Below are 21,073 nucleotides of genomic sequence, written 5' to 3' on the forward strand. Positions count from 1 at the left end.
GCATAAGGAAGAGTGTGGCCAGGAGAGTTGAGAGAGATCCTTTTCCCTCTCTACTCTGCCCTGGAGAGGCCACATCTGGAGAACTGGGTCGAGTTCTGGGCTCCCCAGTTCGAGAGAGACAGGGAACTGCTGGACAGAGTCCAGGGGAGGGCAACAGAGGTGACTGGAGGATTGGAGCATCTCCCTGATGAGGAAAGGCTGAGAGAGCTGGGGCTGTTCAGCCTGGAGAGGAGAAGGCTGAGGGGAGACCTTATCAATGCCTCCAAGTATCTAAGGTGGGTGCAGGGAGGATGGAGCCAGACTGCTCAGTAGTTCCTGGGCACAAGCTGGAACATGGGAACTTCTATTTAAATATGAGGAAAAAACCCTTCTTTACTGTCAGGGTGACAGAGCCCTGGAAGAGGCTGCCCAGGGAGGTTGTGGGGTCCCCTTCTCTGGAGACATTCCAAACCTCTTTGGATGCAATCCTGTGGGATGTGCTCCAGGCAATCCTGCTTTAGCAGGGGGTTGGACTAGATGATCTCTAGAGGCCCCTGCCAACTCTGACAATTTTGTGGTTCTGTGATTTTACGTTGCACAGACAGGGGAGTGACCCATTAGGCCAATTAAATCCAAACATGAATGCAGTTTCAAGTTCCATATGTTGTGTTCTCTAGCACTAGAAGGAGAGAACTAAGCATGTAAACAATAACATCACAGTGCCTAAGAAGTGTTCCACTACAAGACAAAAATACATCATGCATATTTCTGGCTTACAACCACATGCCAGTTACAAGTGACAGAACAGCAGGAAATGGCTTCAAGTTGTGCCACAGGACATTTAGATGGGATAATAAAAAAATTGACTGAAAGGGTTGTCAGGCACTGGGACAGGCTGCCCAGTGGTGAGTCACCATCCGTGGAGGGATTTAAAAGACATGTAGGTATGGTACTTAGGGGATATGTTTCAGTGGTGGACTGGATTTCAGTTTAATTGTTGGACCTGATGATCTTAAAGGCCTTTTCCAACCAAAATGATACTTTGATTCTATGAAAAAAGAAAAACCACATCACTCTCTCAAGGTACATATGCTGACCCAAATCTAGGAGAAAGAGAAAAATGAGTAAAAGGTTAATTATCAGAGAATGATGCCCCATGAAAATACATTAAAGCATAAGTTACTTTCAAAAGCCAATACACATCGTAAGCATCTCTTTTATTTGTTGTAATATAAAGAAGCATACATCATTCAGTTCTTTTAAGTACAACTCAAATGGTACACTAACAAAAAGATCAATTCAGACATCCATGAACATGTCACAACAGGATTCATTACATTTTGCTCTGCTGGTATTGCACTTGGAATGGTTTTGAAGTAAGGCACAGTAAAAACAAAGTCATTTAGTGCTTCTACAGCAGATGTCTTTTTTCAAACACATGCTACATGACATAAAAGTACTTCTTCTAGCTTATGTATATACACAGGGAAAAAGAAAAAAGCATGCACTAGAGGATTTGGATTTCATGTTTCATAATATACAAATAAAGTAGTTTAAAGATGTAAACAAATTGCATGCACATAAACTAGAGCAAAATCTTTAATACAGTATCTGAAAGCTATTATGCTTAAATAAAAAAATATAACTTATTAGTACTCAGGTTTATGTGCCATTTTTGTCCTGTAGAAATTAAAAGTTTGGGGCTGAGGGCAGGGATTTTTGGGTGGGCAGGGAGGATTTTCCCGGTTTTGCCTTTGTTTTGTTTTGGTTTGTTTTTTTTGCTTTACTCATTGGCAGCAGTACATTCGTAAGACAGACAAATATGGCTTTTGCAAAACAACGTATAATGAAAACATGAGAAAGCACAACTGCATCTGGGATCCAGTATCCTGGTATTTTCCAGTCAAGAACAAAACAAAACAAAAAATCAATATGATCTACACTTTGAACTGGGAAAGCTATGCATTCCAAAACACCTTTCTAAAGACATTTAAACTCTACAAAAAAGACACTTTGTCAAGTGTAAACTCTTAAAAACTAAACACAGAAGAATCTGAATGACTCAAGCTTCGCTTTCCACTTCAAATGCTACTGAGCAGGTTTCTCCCATGGCTGCGATAGCCGAAGTGATTGTCTTCAGAATTAACTAGATGCCAGGGGTGGGTTTGCTTATTTTTTAAACAAGTACATATGAAATTAAGAAAATTAACCGCATCATTTTTAGTTTCACTTTATCTTTGGCATAGGATATGCCATTTTTCAAATTAAACACAGGACAAGTACCACTCTACATTCCAACACATTATGCTGAAAAGGCACATTTGCTGCTGCCTGGGTGGCAGGGGAAGACTTTTGGTTTTCAAGAGGCACGGTGGTTAGTGCGACGTTCCTTCCCCGTCCCCCAAAGAGTGTTTAGTTAGACCAGGTACAGTTCTACAGAGTGGCTTCCCAGGAGCTGTCCGTTTTTCTCAGCCACTGCTTTCCTAGCTAGATCCAGGCTTGGAAAAGTCACCAATGCCTCTCCACTGGGCTGGCCACTAAAGTTGTAAAGCACGAGGATGGAATCTGCATGGAGCTGAAATGGTACAAAAAGACAGAAGAAAAAAAAAAAAAAACACAACAACACAGCTATTGAGACCAGAGACTACACCTAGAAATGCAGTTTTTAATGCTGTGCATATGGTCCACTCTGCTCCTGTATCTGTATCAAGAAGATTCTGGATGCGAGAACAGGAAGGAGGAGAAGGGACTGAAGATTAAAAGACTGGGTTGGAGAACAGCATCAACTCCTATTCTGCTGTTGTGCTGAGCAGAATGGTGTACACATAATTCCATGCAAAGATTTTGCTAGAGAGTAATCAGATGAAAGACTGATAAGACAGACTTAAGTGTTAATAAAGGGTAAATGGGATAAGAAAGTCCAGGCATTCAGTGTATAATTCTTGTACTGTGCAAACTACTGGCCAAGTGACAAAGGCTACAAGGCATATGAATACATGTTTAGAAAAAAAAAAAATCAAAATTTTACATCTGTATGAAAGTTCTGCATTGGGAGGTTGAGCTGAACTTAATACAGGTATACAGTGCAATAAAAGTATGATAAAATGAAGTAAAATTTGATGCAGTCCAAGTAAATTAAAGAAACTGTTTTTGTAATTTCATTACGGCTAAGAAAAAAAGCAGGATATCAAATCATTTAGTTGTTGGAGTTGCTTTACTTCAGAGTGCATTTGCCCTCATGATTTCTTAAAAAAGGCAGTTTCAAAATGCTGAGTTTAAAGCAGACATCTCTGTCTGCCCTGTGGTACCCCAGCCATTGCTCATGACATGCTGGAAGTCCTTCCAAGCTAAGTTCAGAAGTCCTGTTTGTTGGATAGAAATGGATCTCAGCAACATTTCAAAACCAAACACTGTAGGATCAAAAGCTCAGCATACAAGACTATTTTGTTGGAGAAATCAATGCCAGACAAAACATACGGTCAATGCTGGAAAATGAACCAGTTTTATGAGTATCAACCCAATTCAAATTCAGTTCATGGGAGGTACATCCTCATGATTTATAAAAGGATTAAATAAGAGTTTCACTTTTTGTAGAATTTATGCAAGCCTGGTAAACTGCAAGAAATATCACACTCCTTTTTTGTTTCCAGTAGCAGTTCCTGATCAGCTTTACAATCAAACATGAATGAACATCAACTATGAAAAAAGCAAGTACATGCCAGAGCTTAACTCACCCAAACACTTAGCAGGGAGTAAAAGTATTCTTAACATGTAAGCAGCAGTACTTTTAGAAACCCACAGCATGTATAAGACACTACAAATCCTTCTCACAGAACTAAAGTTAGTCAAGAAATAACATGCAGAAAGAAATTAAAAGACAAATAAAACATCATGTCTGAAGCCCAGTTCAGGTTTGGAAGTTTGGTTTATTTCAGAATAAAATGTGTTCAAAAGAGAAAGCTGTAAGCAGGTTGGGTTGAGGAGCAAATCTGAGTGTAGAGACTGTCTGCTCTAAATCAGATCTTCACTATTAATGGATATGGGATCAAGAAATTTAGTACATCAGTCCTGAATATAAGTTTAATATTGCAGTTCAGAGTCAGCTGAAAACACACGTGGAGCACAGTTAGACCTCTGAGCACAGAGGAGAGCTTTAAAAAGTAGTTTAAATAGCAGCCTTGGTGTAATACCAGCGTAAAGATTTGGAAATTCATGTTACAAGAGTTGCATAGAAAACTAGCAGAGAAGTCTACACATTCTGCAAGCAACATAACTGAAAGCATTCAGGTAAAACTCTTCAGTTTAAGACACACTAGTTTTAAGTTCTTCTTTACACAGATTTATAGATAGAAGTAGATTTTCTTTATGTAAATATATTTTAAAAAACAGATTCAAACCTGTACAAATCTTTAATGTTTAGTTCTAAAAAAGAGTGGTATCTGTATGATATTACTTTGGATGGCTTAGAATTCAGAATGAGCTGCCCCATTAATTAATTTCTAGTCAAAGACTGATTCACCTCACATAGTAGAAGATCCCTATTGTTTATCTGGTTTTCCAGTTAATCTGGATAAAACTAGAGAGCCAGATTGTCCACGGTCACAATGTAAATGTTCTGAACACCACCAGACCATGCAGCCTCTAATCTCTCTTCTCCTTAGCAGATTTAACAGTATCAGGAGAAACCAATTCATTTGAAAACTACTGAGTTGGTGGTGATTATGTGAACGTAGCTTTACCTGTGAAGTTACTTCTATCTATCAAGGCACAGTATTTGTTTGCCATCCTTTGTATTGAAAGTTTTGGGTGCGGTTTTTTTTTCAGGAGAAAACTAACTAATCAGTAACTAATCAGTAGCATTTTAAATTGAATAGAATAGCATTGGAAAGTCACAAAACTCCACGCAGGTCATAATGTTTGTTACCATTAGCCAATTTAGTTAGTTGCATTAGAAAGCCACTACACCAAAGCAACATCATCTTAAAAGTAAAGTAATAGTTCACATCGCATTAGGGAGATAAAGAAACAGATAAAATAAGCTCTAGACAGCTATGTGATACAGGAAAGAGAAAGCTAGAGGTTTGAGTGGTTTTGCACATACATTTGTGTGCACACTGTAGCCATAAAGAAAAAAAATCATCTTCCACTGCTTATAAAAATAAAATATTGGACCAAGAGCCTCACATGAGAAACAAACACTAACAAAACCTTCCAAAAGTTTAACACACCATCTGAGCAGAACCAGGCAACCGCGCTACCTCCACCACTGCTGCCCCAGCAACTGCAGATCACAACTGGCCTGTTTCTTTAGGTTACTTGATTTTTAACAGGACATAAGCAGAAAGCTTAATGCAAGCATCCCAATGCAAGCTAAGGGGGGAAAGCCATAAGCAAAAAGCTCGGTATCACCAAGTCCTTCTTTCCCTTCCCATTCACCACTGCAGAGCCAGTTTATGCCAGTCCCATCTTACCTTCTTCAGAAGTTACAAAGAGTTACAAACAGACCCACTCTTTCGGTGCTTGTAACACACTCCTTGCTTGATCGCTCAGCTGAATAAGGCCATTGTAGTCATCAGGTGCATACTACAGTACAAGTGTGATATATGATAATCAGCAAGAGAAGGAACAGCTTTGGTACAGCAAGCCACACAGAAGATCATTTGCAACCATAATTAGGAGCATCAGCTATAGTAACTGGCAGGAGACACTGAATTTGACAGATACTATTTTTGTGCAAGTGAAAAAAACAACACATTCACTGAATTATCAGCTGTAAAAATAGATTTAATGTAAACGCATGTGGGGAATATTCTAAACTGTGCATTTGAACTGTTCCTTAGCAAGGAAGGGAAATAGTTCGGACCATGAAGTGCTCTTTTTTCGTTCTATTCATGAGACAGTGTCATCGAGTAACAAAATTCTTAGATCTGCATAATCCTGCTTCCAGTCTTCCATAATCCTGACTCTTACTGGGACAGCTGAGCATCTTTCAACGTCAGTGCTGCAGTGGGGGATTAGAAGAGGTGTTTGGATCCCATTCAGATCTTTTATGCAGTCATGGAAATAAACTGCAACTTCTCTAGTGAGTAGTAATAAACACTTCAGCTGCACCTAACACTTGAATTACATGGACTACACACCAGTGCAGTTAAAAGAAAACAATATATTTTAAGTGCATTCATGCCAAGACAAGACAGCACTAATACTGGTATAGGATATTTCCATATAGGAAAAAGAAATTAACTATACAGCATAACTGTATAATGAGAGGCTTGTAGTAGAAGAATATTAAAATCAAAATAATGACTGCACACTATAGTCACTCCAATAAGTTAAAAAAACCCCCACATGTATATCTTATCTAAGAAATACATGAGATCCTGAATCTGCACAGTAATCATGCATGATATTGGAGGGCCTGGTACAAATATGAAAGCTACAGTCAGTAAATACATCTTGGGGAATATGAATCACTGTTTCGTATCTCTGATAACGTTTCCCCAGTTACATTTCCTGGAAAGGGGCTGAGCATACTTGCACATGCTCCTGGATTGGCTCCTGTAATCCACAAGGCAAAATATTTAGCATAACCCAAATTATAAAATATCCTTTTAGTGGCAAGAAGAGTTTCCTGTCCCCCCCTAAAATGGCTGGTTTGCACTAACATTTTAGAGGATTGCCAAATGCACACAATGTACACACTAGGCTTGATATTTCTATAATACAAGAAGTCTCCTGCCAGCTTAGGGAGAAAAGAGCATTATATTTGGGCATACAGGACATGTCGTATCCATCCAAAGTGAAGTTGAAAAAAAAAAACAACAAACCAAACACAACCATCACATTATACACCTTCCACAGAGAACAACAACCAAGAGCCCAGAGAACATAAAAGAAAAGAACCTCCCAGAATTTTTACTACTGAATTCTAGCCACCTTCACATCTAGACCCATGCCATTAAATAAAAGACAAATATAAGAAGTATTTTCTAGATAGTCTCTGCCAGGGCAACCAGACCGTGCAAATATTAGGTTTATCAGTTCCCAGACCTGCCCTTGAAACAAATCTACAAAATGTAAGTTTACTCTTTGGAAGGAATGTCTCAAGATAGTACATACTTAAGATTATCAGTAGATGTACAGTAGGTAAAGGTCTATATTCTCTTGTGAGGGGCAGTGTTTAAAAGGTTACACTTGAAATGCATAAACAATGAGGAAAACACAAAAGTGGTAAAACTACCCTACACAGAAGTGTCACAGTTGTCAGACCTTAGGCCTAGGCCTAAAAAAAGAAAAAAAAAAAAAGAGCAAAAAGGAAAAAACCCAAAATACCTAGCAGTAGAAGCAACTTCTAATCACAGGATAGATAGGTAAGAGACTGCAGTTAATTAAAACAGATGTTGTGGATGAATAAATTATTCAAAGTTACTGATTCCAAAAAGTAGCACTGCAAACCAAGCAAGGAAATAAAGTGGTGGAATTCATATTCCTTGTGGATGAAATTGAAACTAAACTACCTTGCTTGAGGAAGCACATGACCATGAATCCTTCTCATTCTGTCTGCATTTCAGAAACCCATAAGAACTAAACAAACATCTAGCCACACAGGATACACAGTGCAAAGCCAAGGGTAAACCTATACATTTATTGCTCAAAATGGAAAACAGTTTTGCTAGCTACAGCTGCAATGCAGCAGGCCAAATTCTGCTTCCATTTAGTTTTGAAAAATACTGCCTAATGATTTAACCCCCCAGTATAACCAGTGACAAGTTCACTGAGCTAGATTCTAGCAGGTTGTTTCCTGTACAAATGTTATTGAGACCTGAGACAGTGTAACAATGCTGAGATAATATGAAGCTTCATGTTATATTTTCAAATACCTACTCCTAACACACAAGTAACCGGTAAGAAGTTACCAAAATCTGCAATAGTTCCCCTCAAATTTAGGCAAAATAAAAGCAGACCTCACTGCTACTGCCTCCACTATCCATCCTCTTAATCCCACTAGCATCTCATTTCCACCTTCTTTACTGCTCTGAACAGAAACAGAGCCTCTTTCCTCACAGCTGTTGCCTTGTTCCCTCCTCCCTTTGAGCTCACAACTCTTGGGGGCTGGACTACCCTTCCAACCTAAAACATTCTGTGATTCTTTCTGATCCAGGGGCTTCCACCTACTCTCAGAGTGTCTACAGTAGTATTAAAATACAGTGGACTACTGGAATGATGCAGTAGCAAGTCTTGGGTTTTTAAGCCAGTATTTAATATAGGAAATACAATTTCTGTCAAAGTTTTCCTTCACCTCATCCTACTATAGGCAAAATGGCCATTTCAAATTTCAACTGCAATTCTAACCTAACCTACTAATAAACTGTCATAGAACAGTTCCCAAAGGTAAGAAATCCAGCTCTCAGTATATCTAAACTTTTTTTTCCAAAGTCTAAGTCTGCAACATAGCAACCAATATGATGACTATGTCAATAAAGTGTATCAATTGTCCCTTCAGGGTGTTAATAAAAGCACCAGCAACCACCTGAACGCTCCATGAAACAGACACCACCTGAATGTTTTGTGGAAGAGATGATGAAATACATCATGCCTGCTCCCAAAATTACAGCTTGAAGATGGTGTCACTTTAGTTTCTTGTTTCAAGCATGGGAGGCAACAGACAGAAAGTAACCACCAATTTACTAAACCCAGTCTCACAGATGCTTTTTCCACGCAGGCAACATTTCCAGGTAGAAGATAAATTTGGGAATACAGCAAAACCAGCAGCACGTTATATTCTGGGTGCATGGGGCGAGCTTACAATAACGTTTGTTGCCAGATGACTTCAAATACCAAGAACTGGGAATTCTTCCTCTACCACATCCTCTTTCCCTTCCCTAGTCAGAAGGTGCTATGCCTGGAATTGGCACATAGACTACTGGGGTATCCCTCTCACTTCAAAGCATCAGATTTCAAAAGGAACCCATAGGAAACAGAGAATACTTTGTTTCAGCATGCATTTCAGAGAAAAAAGCTAATCCCTAAAAAGCTAGTAACAATGAAGCCTGCTGTCCTGATACCAGAGAGAAATGTTGTTAATGGTCTTGGAATTTAGCCATCCATCCACTTCCCTTCATTTCCTTAATACTGTTTTAGGCAAAAGCCAACCTCTTCCCTCCTTAACAATGAGTCTCGAATTATGGGTCTCTGAAGACTTGGAGGATTAATATACTGCAAAAGCTCTTTTTAGCTGCAAATAAAAGGCACCTAAGCTCAGTACAGGTTTAAAGAATAGTATTTATTTTAAGCTTCTCTCACATAAGCACATGTACACAAAGAAGATCCTACATTTCCATCCTAGCCTTTTTCAGCAAATTCAAGAGTCTTTAAATAAAGCTTAGATGGTGACCATGGCTCCCAAGACCTAGTCTTCTCCTAGTTTATTTTTTTACTAGTTCTGAATGAAACATCCTACTATACTTCTACACAACTTACCTACATAGCAAGTGTGCCTTCTAAGAACTAATCCACATGGTCTTTTTCAGGCAGACAGGAGTTCACTTTGCATTCATCCAAGAAACAGGGCAACTACTAAACACATGCTGAATCCTAGCTGAGAGTTGTGAACTAGCTTTTGGTCAGCTAAGACCATGGACACAGTTACATTGCATCTATTTGTACATAAACCTAATTCTTGTCAGAATACTAACTCTGTTAGTGTCAGCAACAAACCTGTGTTTTCCAAAGAAAAAAAAAGGTAATTATTTGGAGACTAGAAATACTTCTTATTGATAGTGGCAAAAGATATGCTTCTGATATGTACAAAAACCTTCACATAAATCCATCACCTGACTACTACACCTGTTTCTTCCTTATTTACTTAGTTTCTCTCACTGCTCTACAACTGTACTGAGTGATGGCCCAAAGTAACACTGAGAAGTCTGTTGCATGTAACTACTATTTTTGCTACTTCTTCCTTAGACTTTTTCCCATAGGATCTAATATATTAATGATTTTTAATTCTGGAAGGGTCTCTTCACAATCACATATTTCAGATTATAAGGGAAGTTTCTTGTAAACATTTATAGATCCCTTATTTCAACATAACATCCAAAGAACAGCATCTGCTGAGCAGCTGGTGTTTTAGCACGTCTCAAAGAAATTACTGACATCCTATCTAAATTGTATGGTGGAGTTTTTTGTTGTGGTTTTGGTTGTTTTGGTTTTTGTTGTTGTCACTTTTTAAAGTATCCTTTAGTTATGTATTCAGTATATGACTGGAGTAAAATCAATTAACCTATTGCATTATAGTATAACTAAAAAGCAGTTTAACATTAATTAATTACTGAATCAGAGAGCACCAATACTAGCTCTGTTGAAGACTACAGTACACTGACATTATTCAGGAAGATGATGGGGAAAATTACCATCTTCAAGATTTACTCAAAATTCTTCACAGATTTTTCAAGATTGTTCAATGTAAGATATATTACACACATGCAAGCTGGAAGGAATCTTCAACAAGAAAAACAAGAAAGCAGAACTACAAGAAGAAATCAAGCTGCTGAACCACTAAACAAGAGGCTAATGCTGATCAAATTACATAAAATTTAAAATGCTGATCTGCAGATGTCTATTTATTATTATAAGCATGTACTGATATTGAGACCAGCTTGTTGAAGCCCATGATAAGCAAAGTCTATCTGTTAAGAGGCAGGTCTGGTATGAAAGGTGCTTTCACCTAAATAGCAATATGTGCATACATGCAATATACAGAGCCCATGAAGACTGAAGGAAGAAAACAGAAGATAATTAAGCAAGAACTAAAACTTAAAACCTCTTCCTTGCAGACAAAGACATACAAAGACAAAAAAATCACCCTTCAATTTCAGCATCTCCAATCTGGTTCCCAGAACACCCACATTTAGGCCCATTGAACACCAACATCAATTAGTTACACAGAGATTAAAACCATGCCCAAACCACTGACAATTATTAGGGGCTCACTTTATAAACAAGCAGAAGCATCGTGCAATAAATCCTTGGGGAGCAGTAGAAGAACAAAAAATAACATGAGGAGAGAAGAGAAAAAAAAGAAAAAAAAGAAATTAGTTATTGCTCCAGAGGCGTAATATTGTCCCAGGACAGTAAGTCACCACCTCTTTTTTCCCCTGAAGGAATGAGTGAGTATAAAACTAGCATTACCACATGCGGGATTCCAAGAACAATTCAAAATAATTCCTTGGCTCCTTTATAAGATACTGAACACGATCTCATTTGGACAACATCTTCTAAAGAAATCAAAGAGGTCACCAATTTAATAACAGTAACTGATGATGACAGGTGGTTGCAGCAGAAGAATGTATCTTTCACCTTGTGGCAAAATTTGTATTCGTTTGAGACACTAACTGTGCAATACAAACATTGTGAACTGCTCTCCAAATGCAGAAACAAGGCAAAGGGCAAATGCAGCACCAGACACAAAGTCCAGCTTCACCAAACTGAAGATTTAGTGGAAGACAGAGCTACTAGACATTGTCACGGACCTGTTTGATGCAGACACAGGTTCAGGTCACATTTTTCAATGGGGCACTTACATTTCTAGCTGACTTTTAATTTAGAAAATAATCTTCCTCACTTAAGGTTTTAATACACCCACCATTCATCCATCAAGAGCTCTCAGTCAGTAGAAAAGTAAAAACCAAACAAACAAAAAAATAAAAAATATCAATGGCTAACAAATAAATGATTACTACTGTTTCTCTAGAAATCATGAAAGCCACAAGTGATTGCATTTGGTTTCCACTCTGAAAATATATATTGAAGAAAATGTCCTGAAATACGTGAAATTTAGTTTCTTTTTCATGCTTGTCAAAATTCACTGCATTTTTTATAAACTAAACTTCAATTTTTTCCACTGAAAAACCAAGTATGTGAAACCACTTTCAAACATAAATGTAATATTTGACAGGAAACCACAACAGGTAGAGCACTGTATCTTCTCAATACCCAAAATACCCATTTAAGCATCTGTTCTCAGTCTACATTCATTTACATAGCAGGCATCTGCCTTACAAATCAAAGCCCATTGTTGTCCTCTAAGAATCTTAAAGAAAGAAAACAAGCAAACATAGCATGCCCAAATGTTTCATATTAACTGCTGCAATGCAGTGCAAAGAATCCATCTGCATCTTACCCTGTAGCAATACCACTGTTATCCAACTTATAGAATTCTGAAGCACAAACACTCAAAAACAGTCTTCTTTTCACATGTACCACTTGAACAGTGGATTGAAACCCACCAAGACAATTTTAAGTCAGGGCTTCTGAGTAGTACCAAAATGCAGATTTGGTATTTGTGTAAGTGCTGTTATTCACAGAAGTCAAATACTCATCAGAATACACCATAATGAATTATCTTTCCTTTGAGCAAACATGATGAAAAAACACAAATATAGATACAATATCCTCTGAGGTGAAAGGCAGAAGACATGAGAAGACCCATTCCATGCATTTAAATAAATGCTGCTGGAGAAAAACGTTTGTACATGGTGCTTTTTTTTTTTTTTTTAATGCTCCTCAAGAAGATTTGTTTCTATGTGTTTTGCTCACAGATAGAGCATTGAATCAGAACATAGTGAATGAAGTTACCTATAGCACATAGAATATCTGCTAATCAGTATAAAATGGTTTGGGAAATAGAGTTTTCATTTAGTTTGCTATGTCATGCAGCTTTGCCTGTTACCAAAATAATTACATCTTTGAGAGAGTGTCTGGCAGAGGCATCTGTCTTTTGCAAGCAAGTCACCACACCTGCCTCACAGCCTTTTGTACTACAAAATTGCCCTCAGGAGACTTTAACACTTAAGTCTTGAAGGTCAAAGACTGACCCTACCTACAGCTCCCACCAAAAAGTGGCCAGGACTGAAAGCTTTTGGCAGCTCTCAGCTTCCTCTGGCACCCCCACTAACACTAGGGGTCTGACTAATCTCCAAACTCAGACCCTAACCCTAAACACTAAATCACAGCTTTCAAATTAGGATATGTTTATTATATAAGAAATAAGGCTAATTGTGTATTACACTTCAGTCAGCCAGTTAAATACACAGCCCTGAGCTTGCACACTTGTTCAGCAGTTTCCAAAAGCACTGGCTTGCTCAGTTTGATCCCCACTGACTTAGTCAGAGGTCCAAACACAATATCAAGGAGGGGGACTGCATACTAACCTGGTACCCCTGGAAGAAACTGAGTATCTCCTTCATTCCTGTGTTATACGGCAAGCCCTGCATACGGACTAATGCTCCAGGCTGGGGCAGGATCGGAGTGTGGGTGGCAGTGGCAGCAGCAGCTACAGCTCCTGGAGGAGCTGCAATATACCCCACTGTGGTAGGGGATACTGGAGGACTGAAAGAGAAAGAGGGGCAAAATTGTTAGGAAACCAAATTACTGGTTTTAGTACTCAAAACAGGCAAAGACTAAACTGAAAATGTCAGCTGAGGAATAAGATCAAAGAACTCAAAAATAAGCAGCCCTGATGTGGACTGCTCTGTGTACTTTCTTCATTTCTCTTCAGCATCTGATAATTTATTTTTAAAGAAAGGAGGGAAGGGAAAATAGCTAACATTTGTAATTGAAGACAAAGAATGGCATTTGTTATTTCACAGGGGAGGAGAAAAATATTAGCTGCAGATTACTTGATCTAAGATTGTTAATAAAACCACATAGAAGTGGAAGGAAAAATCATAGTATGAAAAGCAGGCACAGGCCCAAATCTGGCACTTCTGTATCACAAAATAGTGAGTAAAGTAGCATCTCTGGTTAGGGCTTGTCTAGCAATTTACCAGATACTCAGGCTAGTAAGTGCCACGAGCACTTACAATGCCTGCTGCAATGAACAAGCTATTTCCCCATGGATCCAAGTAGACAGATACTATCTATGGGAAGGGAGAAGTTGGAGACCTGCTTCACTTCCATATGTAAAGTGTTCTTTGGTCTCACTGATACAAGAAATGAAACCTAGTACACACCTATGATGAGTCTTTTGGTATGGAAACAGTTTTCTAAGTACAAGAACAAACTCAGGGATGAGGGTAGAGGCACATATTGACACAGCTTCCCATTCAGCCAAGAAACAGCACCACCTTGATGACATTGCCTCAGTGCCAAAAACACGGTTAAATATTAGACCAACATTATCATGAGATTCAAACAGGACCTACTGAAAAGCTGAATTTCATCACAAGGCCACAGAGAAACAGTTGAAACGGCTGCTGCCCCTGCTGATGAACACCAGGTTCCCAGGACTATCAACACCAAGTGCAAATTCAAGAGCTGTTCACAGCTGACTGCACAGTTGCCTGCTCCACTGAGATGAAACGTCCAGAGAAGCAGCTAAGTCTAGTGTTACCTGGGATAGTAAGCTGTGTAATTCATGTAAAGCTGAGCAGCCTGAGCTGGGTAGTAGGTAACTGCTGGAGGAGCAGCCGTGGAGGCCTGGGGAGTCCTGGTGGTTGGCAAGAGGGCTTGTGGCTGGTACAGTGCTGCCTCAGCTGGGATCACAGCTGCTGTTTGGAAAGCAGCATAAGCTGGTGGAGAAAGACCTAAAAACAAACCAGGACACAGCAACAACAACAAAAAATATCAGAATGGAGAGATCTCTGCTATAGGAAAGAAATTATTCATTTCCAATGTGATCAATACCATCTGCCCATGATTAATGGACAATTGTGCAAAGACTGCTCTCTAGCCTCTCCCCTGGTGACCCCTGCTACATCACCACAAGTGACAACTGGGGCATTTGAAACGAGCAATTCTTATGAGTTCACAACTCCTAGAGCTGAGCAGCCTTGTCCATATGTAAGTGGAAAGTAGGGAACTTCAGAGTTATTCAAAGAAAGCATAAAGCCATGTGCATAGAGAAAGCAGGCGTGCACACCAACACACTCTCTGTTCTTTCTAACAGAAGCTGTACTCTGTGGGACACAAATACCATATTAGCTACATGTGGGCATCCACAACTGCTGACCATGAGTCTTCCATGTATAAGCCTCATGCAACTTCAAAAAATATGTTTGGGATATAGCAAATAGAAAAAAGAATACCCCACTAGATCACTAGTCTGATGCATCTTGATGAACAAACACTTGATTTGTATAGGAACATTAAGTTTGTCTTGGTGTGCAGTCCAATTGATTTTATAGACTATACTGGGCAGCTTTTTACTCTTTTGCAAATTCACACCAGCATCTGCTTTGTGATTTGGTAGTGAGACTAACTAGAATGGTGAAGTTCCATTAGAGTTCCACAATAAGGTTCACTGTAATCTTAAATAAAAAAAAAAAATCCATCCAATTTCACCACTCCATGGTTTATTATATTATTCCAGTGGGTGACTTCTTTTAAAAATAAGCCCATAGAGTACCTTCTCAATGCTCAAAGGCAAGATAGCAAGAGCACTCATTGGCAGCTAGAATATAGAATCTCTCCCCCTTTAAAAAAAAACCCTCTAATTTCAAATAAGTTTCACTAGAGACAAGTCTATTGCAGAGCTCAGAAGAACAGTACACCCATAAAAAGGAAAGTGTGCAACAATTTCACTGGCAAGGCCTCGCTGCCCTCTACTCACCACCGAAAATACAATAAAAATACCTCTGATCAGTCCCAATATTGCTCAAAAGGAACAATTCCAATCTCAGCATGTTTACAGATGGATGATTATTGATCAAGGCAAAACCCAAGTCAAAAGGTGAAAGGCCATAAAGCTTCAGCACCTACCACATATCAGCCTTTAGCAGCAGAGAGCAGAAGAATTGGAGACTTACATGGTAACTTACATGGCGGTGGGGATAAGCCACTACGATTTAAAGTGCCACCCATTAAAACAAAGTTCATCTCCTCTCCTGAACACTGGAATACTTCCACATAACGGTCCTTCATCATTTTTTTGTGACATTTTTGAGCCACCATAAAGGCTTTGTCAGCAGATTTCATTTGGATAAAAGCATCACCTGATGGTCGTCCCTAGGGAAGTGAGGGAAATAATCATAAATCAAGCTGTTATTAAAACACCCAGGGCACATGAAATGCAGAAAGTACTAAGATCAAATATCTACTGAAAGTCTCTGTTGTTCTTCCTCATCTGGCAACAGTGACTAACAACTCCACAATTACTTTCAGGAGCAGAAAGGCAAGACTCATGTAACCAGTGCCCAGTTAAAACAACACTACTTTCATCTTCTGCAGAAAGAAGTAGAGAATAACTTAGCATGGAAACAAAAGTCTGGAGGACTTTAATCCAAATGTTGTTCAAAGCAAGGCTAACTTTCCAGTTACATCAAGCCTTCTCCACTTGAAATCTGAGCATCTCCAGGGCTGGAGATTCCACAGCATCTCTGGGAACCTGTTCAGGTGCTTAAACTAATTTCTCATTGTGATTTTTTGCTTTTCACTCAATTGGGATTTTCCTTCATGCAGTTTGTTAACATTGAACAGGTAAGCTACCCTGACTTGTAACCCTGTTCAATACCTGGAAAGTTAGTCCTCCCATGCAAAACGCTCTTACCTGTTGATTAAGTACCATGTGAACTCCATGGGGCTTGATATCACCTGTGGCATCTCCCATAAATTCCAGGATGTCATCAATGCCAGCAGTGTAAGGAAGGCCTCTGAGCCGAACACAGTCACGTATGCTGCCCGTGGCAATGGAATATGGTGGAGGTATGACAGGAATGATGGGAGTTGGGAGAGTGGGAATAAGAGGTGTTGACATATATCGATTAAGTACCTGTTGGCAGAAAAAAGCACATTGACATTTACACATCAAGTCAACTCTCACTATTCTACTTCACGCATTTAAATCAATCCACTTCCAACATGAGAAAAACAAAACCCAAAACATTCTTAAATGAAGTTACTGTAAATAGTTTCCTGTTGGGCATTTGCAAGTTTCAAACTCAGAAGGGGAGAGAAGAAGTCTTACAAATTTAAATTGCTAGACCCGAGTAACAGACGTTTCTCATATAATTAAAAAAAAAAGTTAAAAGCAGATTACAGTTCATTTTAAAATAACCCAAAAAGGAACATCTGAAAACTACATCTGTGCTAATAAACCAGTAATGTCACATTCAGTTCTTACTTAATTTAAGGTAATTAAAAACAGTAATTTTAAAATAACAGAGTCTAGAAATAACTAGTAAGTAAAAATACTACCTCTAATTAAATCATAAAACCTGACTGGTTAAGTAAGGGTGCTTGTTTTTTAACCTGAGTGCTCATCTCCAAGTATGGGGTTTCTAGAAGGGGATGGGAGGGGTGGGGAAGAAAGAAAGAATGAAAGAAAAAGGACTAAGAACTATAAGAACCTTGATCTCAACATTTTATTTTCTCTTGGCTCATTCCCAAATGACAAAGCAAACATAAATTGCCAGTGAGGCCTACTACTGAAAAACATATTTGATGGTGATTATCAGAAATAAAGAAACACATTCCACTGAAAGAGTTAGCAAAATAGAGATTGCAAAGCTTTAGTTTTGTCAATAATGATTCAGCCTAGGGAGTTTGTCTCAACAGAAGCCTTGTTTCAAGAATCTACTTGTAGCACATTTCAGGCCAGAAACCTTCTCTCTCATTTGTGTATAGAAGATTACAATTACTTCATACTAACACCAAGTAGATGAGAGGTGGCTTTACCTCTTGTAATTACTCAAACAAGTAGCCTGTAATTCCCTAAAAAGTCATCTGTTGCTCAAGCAGCAAAAAAAAAAATCAGGGTGTCACCCAAGACAGCTGTCAGAGGAAGAAGTAAGGACATATTGATAGAGTATGTTTTATCCAGGTATCCCTAGCAAAAGTGATAGCAAAGACATGGTCACTGTGACAGACCATGCCATTTCACTTAGTCTTCACAATACACATACCAGATTCTTGACTTTCCTAATCTCCACATCACAGTTGTTAAAGATAAATGACAGGTCTACAAGTGAGAATATTCCTTCCCTTGTCCCATCCCTTCTATGGAAAAGACTTCTCAAGTCGCATAGGTTGAAACAGTAACTGTACTAAGTTTTTATGGCCAGTGGTTATGCAAAGACCAGATAAAATATCACAATGGTTCCTTTTGGCATTATCAGTCTAGAAAGATCCTGTGTCAGGCAGAAAAAAAATATAATCTATTTTTCACAGGCTTGAGTTGCTGGTGCCAAAATAAAATGGTTTTTCAGTTTAAGAAATAGATAGGGATAGGGAAAATAGTGAAATATATTATCTCAAGAAAAACATTTCACTTCCTTTCACCAAAAATCATATATATCCTGGTAATTCTTAGTTTCCAATAAAGCAGTTGTGGGAAAAGCTGATTTAATAAATTCAGATTTGGATTTAATGTTAGAAAACCTGCAGATGGAGACCAGAATTTAAAGACAACATTGCAGATTTTCAATAAGTTACTATAGTACTATCAATCCAGTATACTTTTAGAATTATTTTCGTGATTTCAGTCAACCTATAAGTAGAAGAAAATTATCCAACTATTTTTAATTTACAATCTGAGGGATGTTAAAAAAACCTCAACAAGCAGTGGCAGTCAAAAATAACAATTTTCCATGCCAATCAGGAAGCACATATTGCCCTTTGTAGAGCTTGACATCTTTAGTAGAATAGACTTTCATGGTTGTCTACAACATATTTGTATGCAAGCGTTAGAAGAAATGTTTTAACAATTAAGTTTTGAGCCTCAGAGCTCATATTACAACCTGCTGGACTTCTGCAGCTGTGCTTCTGAAGAGTTCAATGTAACGTTTTCCAAGTATTTCTTTGTGCTTTTTAAGTGCATTCTGTGCATATTCTTCACAGGAAAATAACACAAATGCATCTCCTGTGGGCCTGCCATCTGGGTACTTGACAAAGAGAAGTCCCTCTTTCCCTCCTGTGACTGGGCACTCTGGCCCCAGGAACCCCAAGACATCCTCCTGAGTAGCAGTGAATGGAAGGCCTCTCATCCGGATGATAACTTGATTCTCCTTCGATAAGAACTGGGCCACTTCATTGGAGGTGCCTGGTAGAAAGATAACAAACAGTCAGCCAACAACATATGGTCATGCTGGTCAGTCAGTTCCATAGGATGCAGGAACGGCAAAGCATTAAGGAGCTATACAGGAGGTAAGTAGCTAGCAACAAACACACAGAAGACCGGAGAGGCTGCTAACTTGCAGTAACCTGTTTTGAAGTGAACCTCCCTTTGTATTTTAATGAAATTGGAGCGAAGCTGAGATTAATGCTAATTTATACAAGGCACACAGATGCTTCCACTGCAAAGGATCATCTTCCTCCCATACACCAAGACCTGTCTGTGAACATCACAGCCCAGATGCTCACAGCTCAAATTCAACCACGTGAAACCAGAATTTGACAGGTTCAAGTATTCTTGGAAGGCAAAACAGGAAAAGCTACTTCATTATCTATGTGTGCTTAGCCAAGGGGGGGGGGAATAAAAAAAAAAAATCAACCAGAACTACACCCCTATGAACTTCAGAAATTACACTGAACTACAGCATCACTTACCTCCTGCAATTTTTAAGAACTCTTCCCCAGTTGCTTTGTAAACCTTAGAAAGAGAGGGGAAAAAAAAAAATAAACCACACATGAAAATTACGACATTCAACTCTAAAAGACACACACACACTCTTTCACATATGATAGAATTGTATTTTGGTAAAGTATTTGGAAAAACAGAAGTGAGTTTGTTATTTAACCCTGTAGTCTAAAATACTCCAGTTACTCTCCAAAGATTTATTCCAAGTCACTACTTTTTACCTCAATGTATCTGCTGCCCATGTGATGTTTATGTCTTTCCAGTGCGAGATCTCTCTGTTCAGAATTGACAAACCGAACCAGTGCCTCCCCATTTCTTCTTCCTTGAGCATTCAAACAAAGAGCCACACCACCTCTGGAAGGTAAAATCACCAAAAATGAACTTAGTTTGAATACTTAAAGCACTTAATAAACAACAGTGTAAGACTAGAGAAATCAGGCTTTAACACTGAGCTTACACACAGAAAAAGAAATGGCTACTATCCATAATTTCATGTCCTGTTTAATGTAACAAATTATAATGCAGAATCTGCTTCAGTGAGATCTTTGGACTCATGTCGTTCATCGCTTTCTCAATTTCCATGCAGATACAAGTTTGCAAGCCCTTCCTATCCTCTCAGAGATGCAGATTGATTTTCCCTACACCTCTAAATAAGAAAAAAAAATATTTTGTGTGTTGAGAATCTGGAACACATATGAAGTGACAGGTATGCTAAATTAAACATACTCCCTCTATACATATGCACAGAGATGTACACACAGCCCACAATTTTTTCAAAACAGCACTTGGAGGTTTCTGAATTTGGCCTGTTTAGGAGGTACAGCAGAATATTGAAGTGTTGGCACAAAAACAAAGCTTTTAGTATATCTTGGACTCTTCCTTCAATAATGCAATAAGAGGTCCTAACAATAAATGAACTTGAGTTGATTTTCAACTAAGTCTCTTTTCTTCTTTACACACTTCAAAATTCTTTATTGCATGCCTGAGGCTGGTAAACCTGTTCAGTTATTGTGACCATGGGTGGGAAGAGGCCAGGGTGGGGAAAGACAGTAGAAATGAGGACTCCAGAGGAGGGTATAGGAAATGCATGTTAAACAAATACTAAAAGAACTTTATAATAAAGACAAAGTGCTAAAGCAAGACGAATTCTTAGTATCTCACTTGGCAATGTTGAGTCCTTTGAAAAATCGAGCAATATCTTGGTCTGAAGACTGCCATGGCAAACCTCTGGCACGTATCACTGTCTCACTGTCCACTGTTTCAGATTTACTACTGCACAGAGAGAAGAGGAAAAAAAAAAGAAGGCAAATTAACCTTTAATCCAGGTTTTTCATTATCTTACCAAATTTCAGTTTGCCACAAATTTAACTTGTAAATCAACAGTATATTTGCTGCTGAGACTCTTCTGATTTTGTTATGCACTTCAATAAAGAGAGGAGAGGTAAGTGGGATAATCCTTTTGCATACAAAATGCACTGTGTTGCCACCTCATTGCAGCTCCTTAAAAAAAAAATAAAATAG

The 21,073-nt window shown here is 38.6% G+C and overlaps 1 protein-coding gene across 3 annotated transcripts in view; it reads right to left on the reverse strand.

The window, feature by feature from the left end:
- Positions 1 to 1,177: 1,177 nt before the first annotated feature.
- ESRP2 (epithelial splicing regulatory protein 2) overlaps positions 1,178 to 21,073 on the reverse strand; it is a 43,361-nt gene continuing 23,465 nt past the window's right edge. The window contains exons 8-17 of one of the 3 annotated variants that reach the window (XM_051629075.1): positions 20,714 to 20,824; positions 19,774 to 19,906; positions 19,522 to 19,564; positions 18,714 to 19,015; positions 16,526 to 16,747; positions 15,798 to 15,984; positions 14,372 to 14,564; positions 13,191 to 13,368; positions 5,451 to 5,562; positions 1,178 to 2,554 (exon numbers count right to left, since the gene is read on the reverse strand). In XM_051629075.1, coding sequence (XP_051485035.1) covers positions 5,473 to 5,562; positions 13,191 to 13,368; positions 14,372 to 14,564; positions 15,798 to 15,984; positions 16,526 to 16,747; positions 18,714 to 19,015; positions 19,522 to 19,564; positions 19,774 to 19,906; positions 20,714 to 20,824 — 1,459 coding nt within the window. In that variant the 3' untranslated portion in view covers positions 1,178 to 2,554; positions 5,451 to 5,472. Of the gene's footprint in view, positions 2,555 to 5,450; positions 5,563 to 13,190; positions 13,369 to 14,371; positions 14,565 to 15,785; positions 15,985 to 16,525; positions 16,748 to 18,713; positions 19,016 to 19,521; positions 19,565 to 19,773; positions 19,907 to 20,713; positions 20,825 to 21,073 lie in introns of all 3 variants that reach the window. The other 2 variants (XM_051629074.1, XM_051629076.1) reach the window with 2 other exon arrangements.

This window comes from Apus apus, chromosome 11 (genome assembly GCF_020740795.1).
Source record: "Apus apus isolate bApuApu2 chromosome 11, bApuApu2.pri.cur, whole genome shotgun sequence".
Taxonomy (NCBI): Eukaryota; Metazoa; Chordata; class Aves; order Apodiformes; family Apodidae; genus Apus; species Apus apus.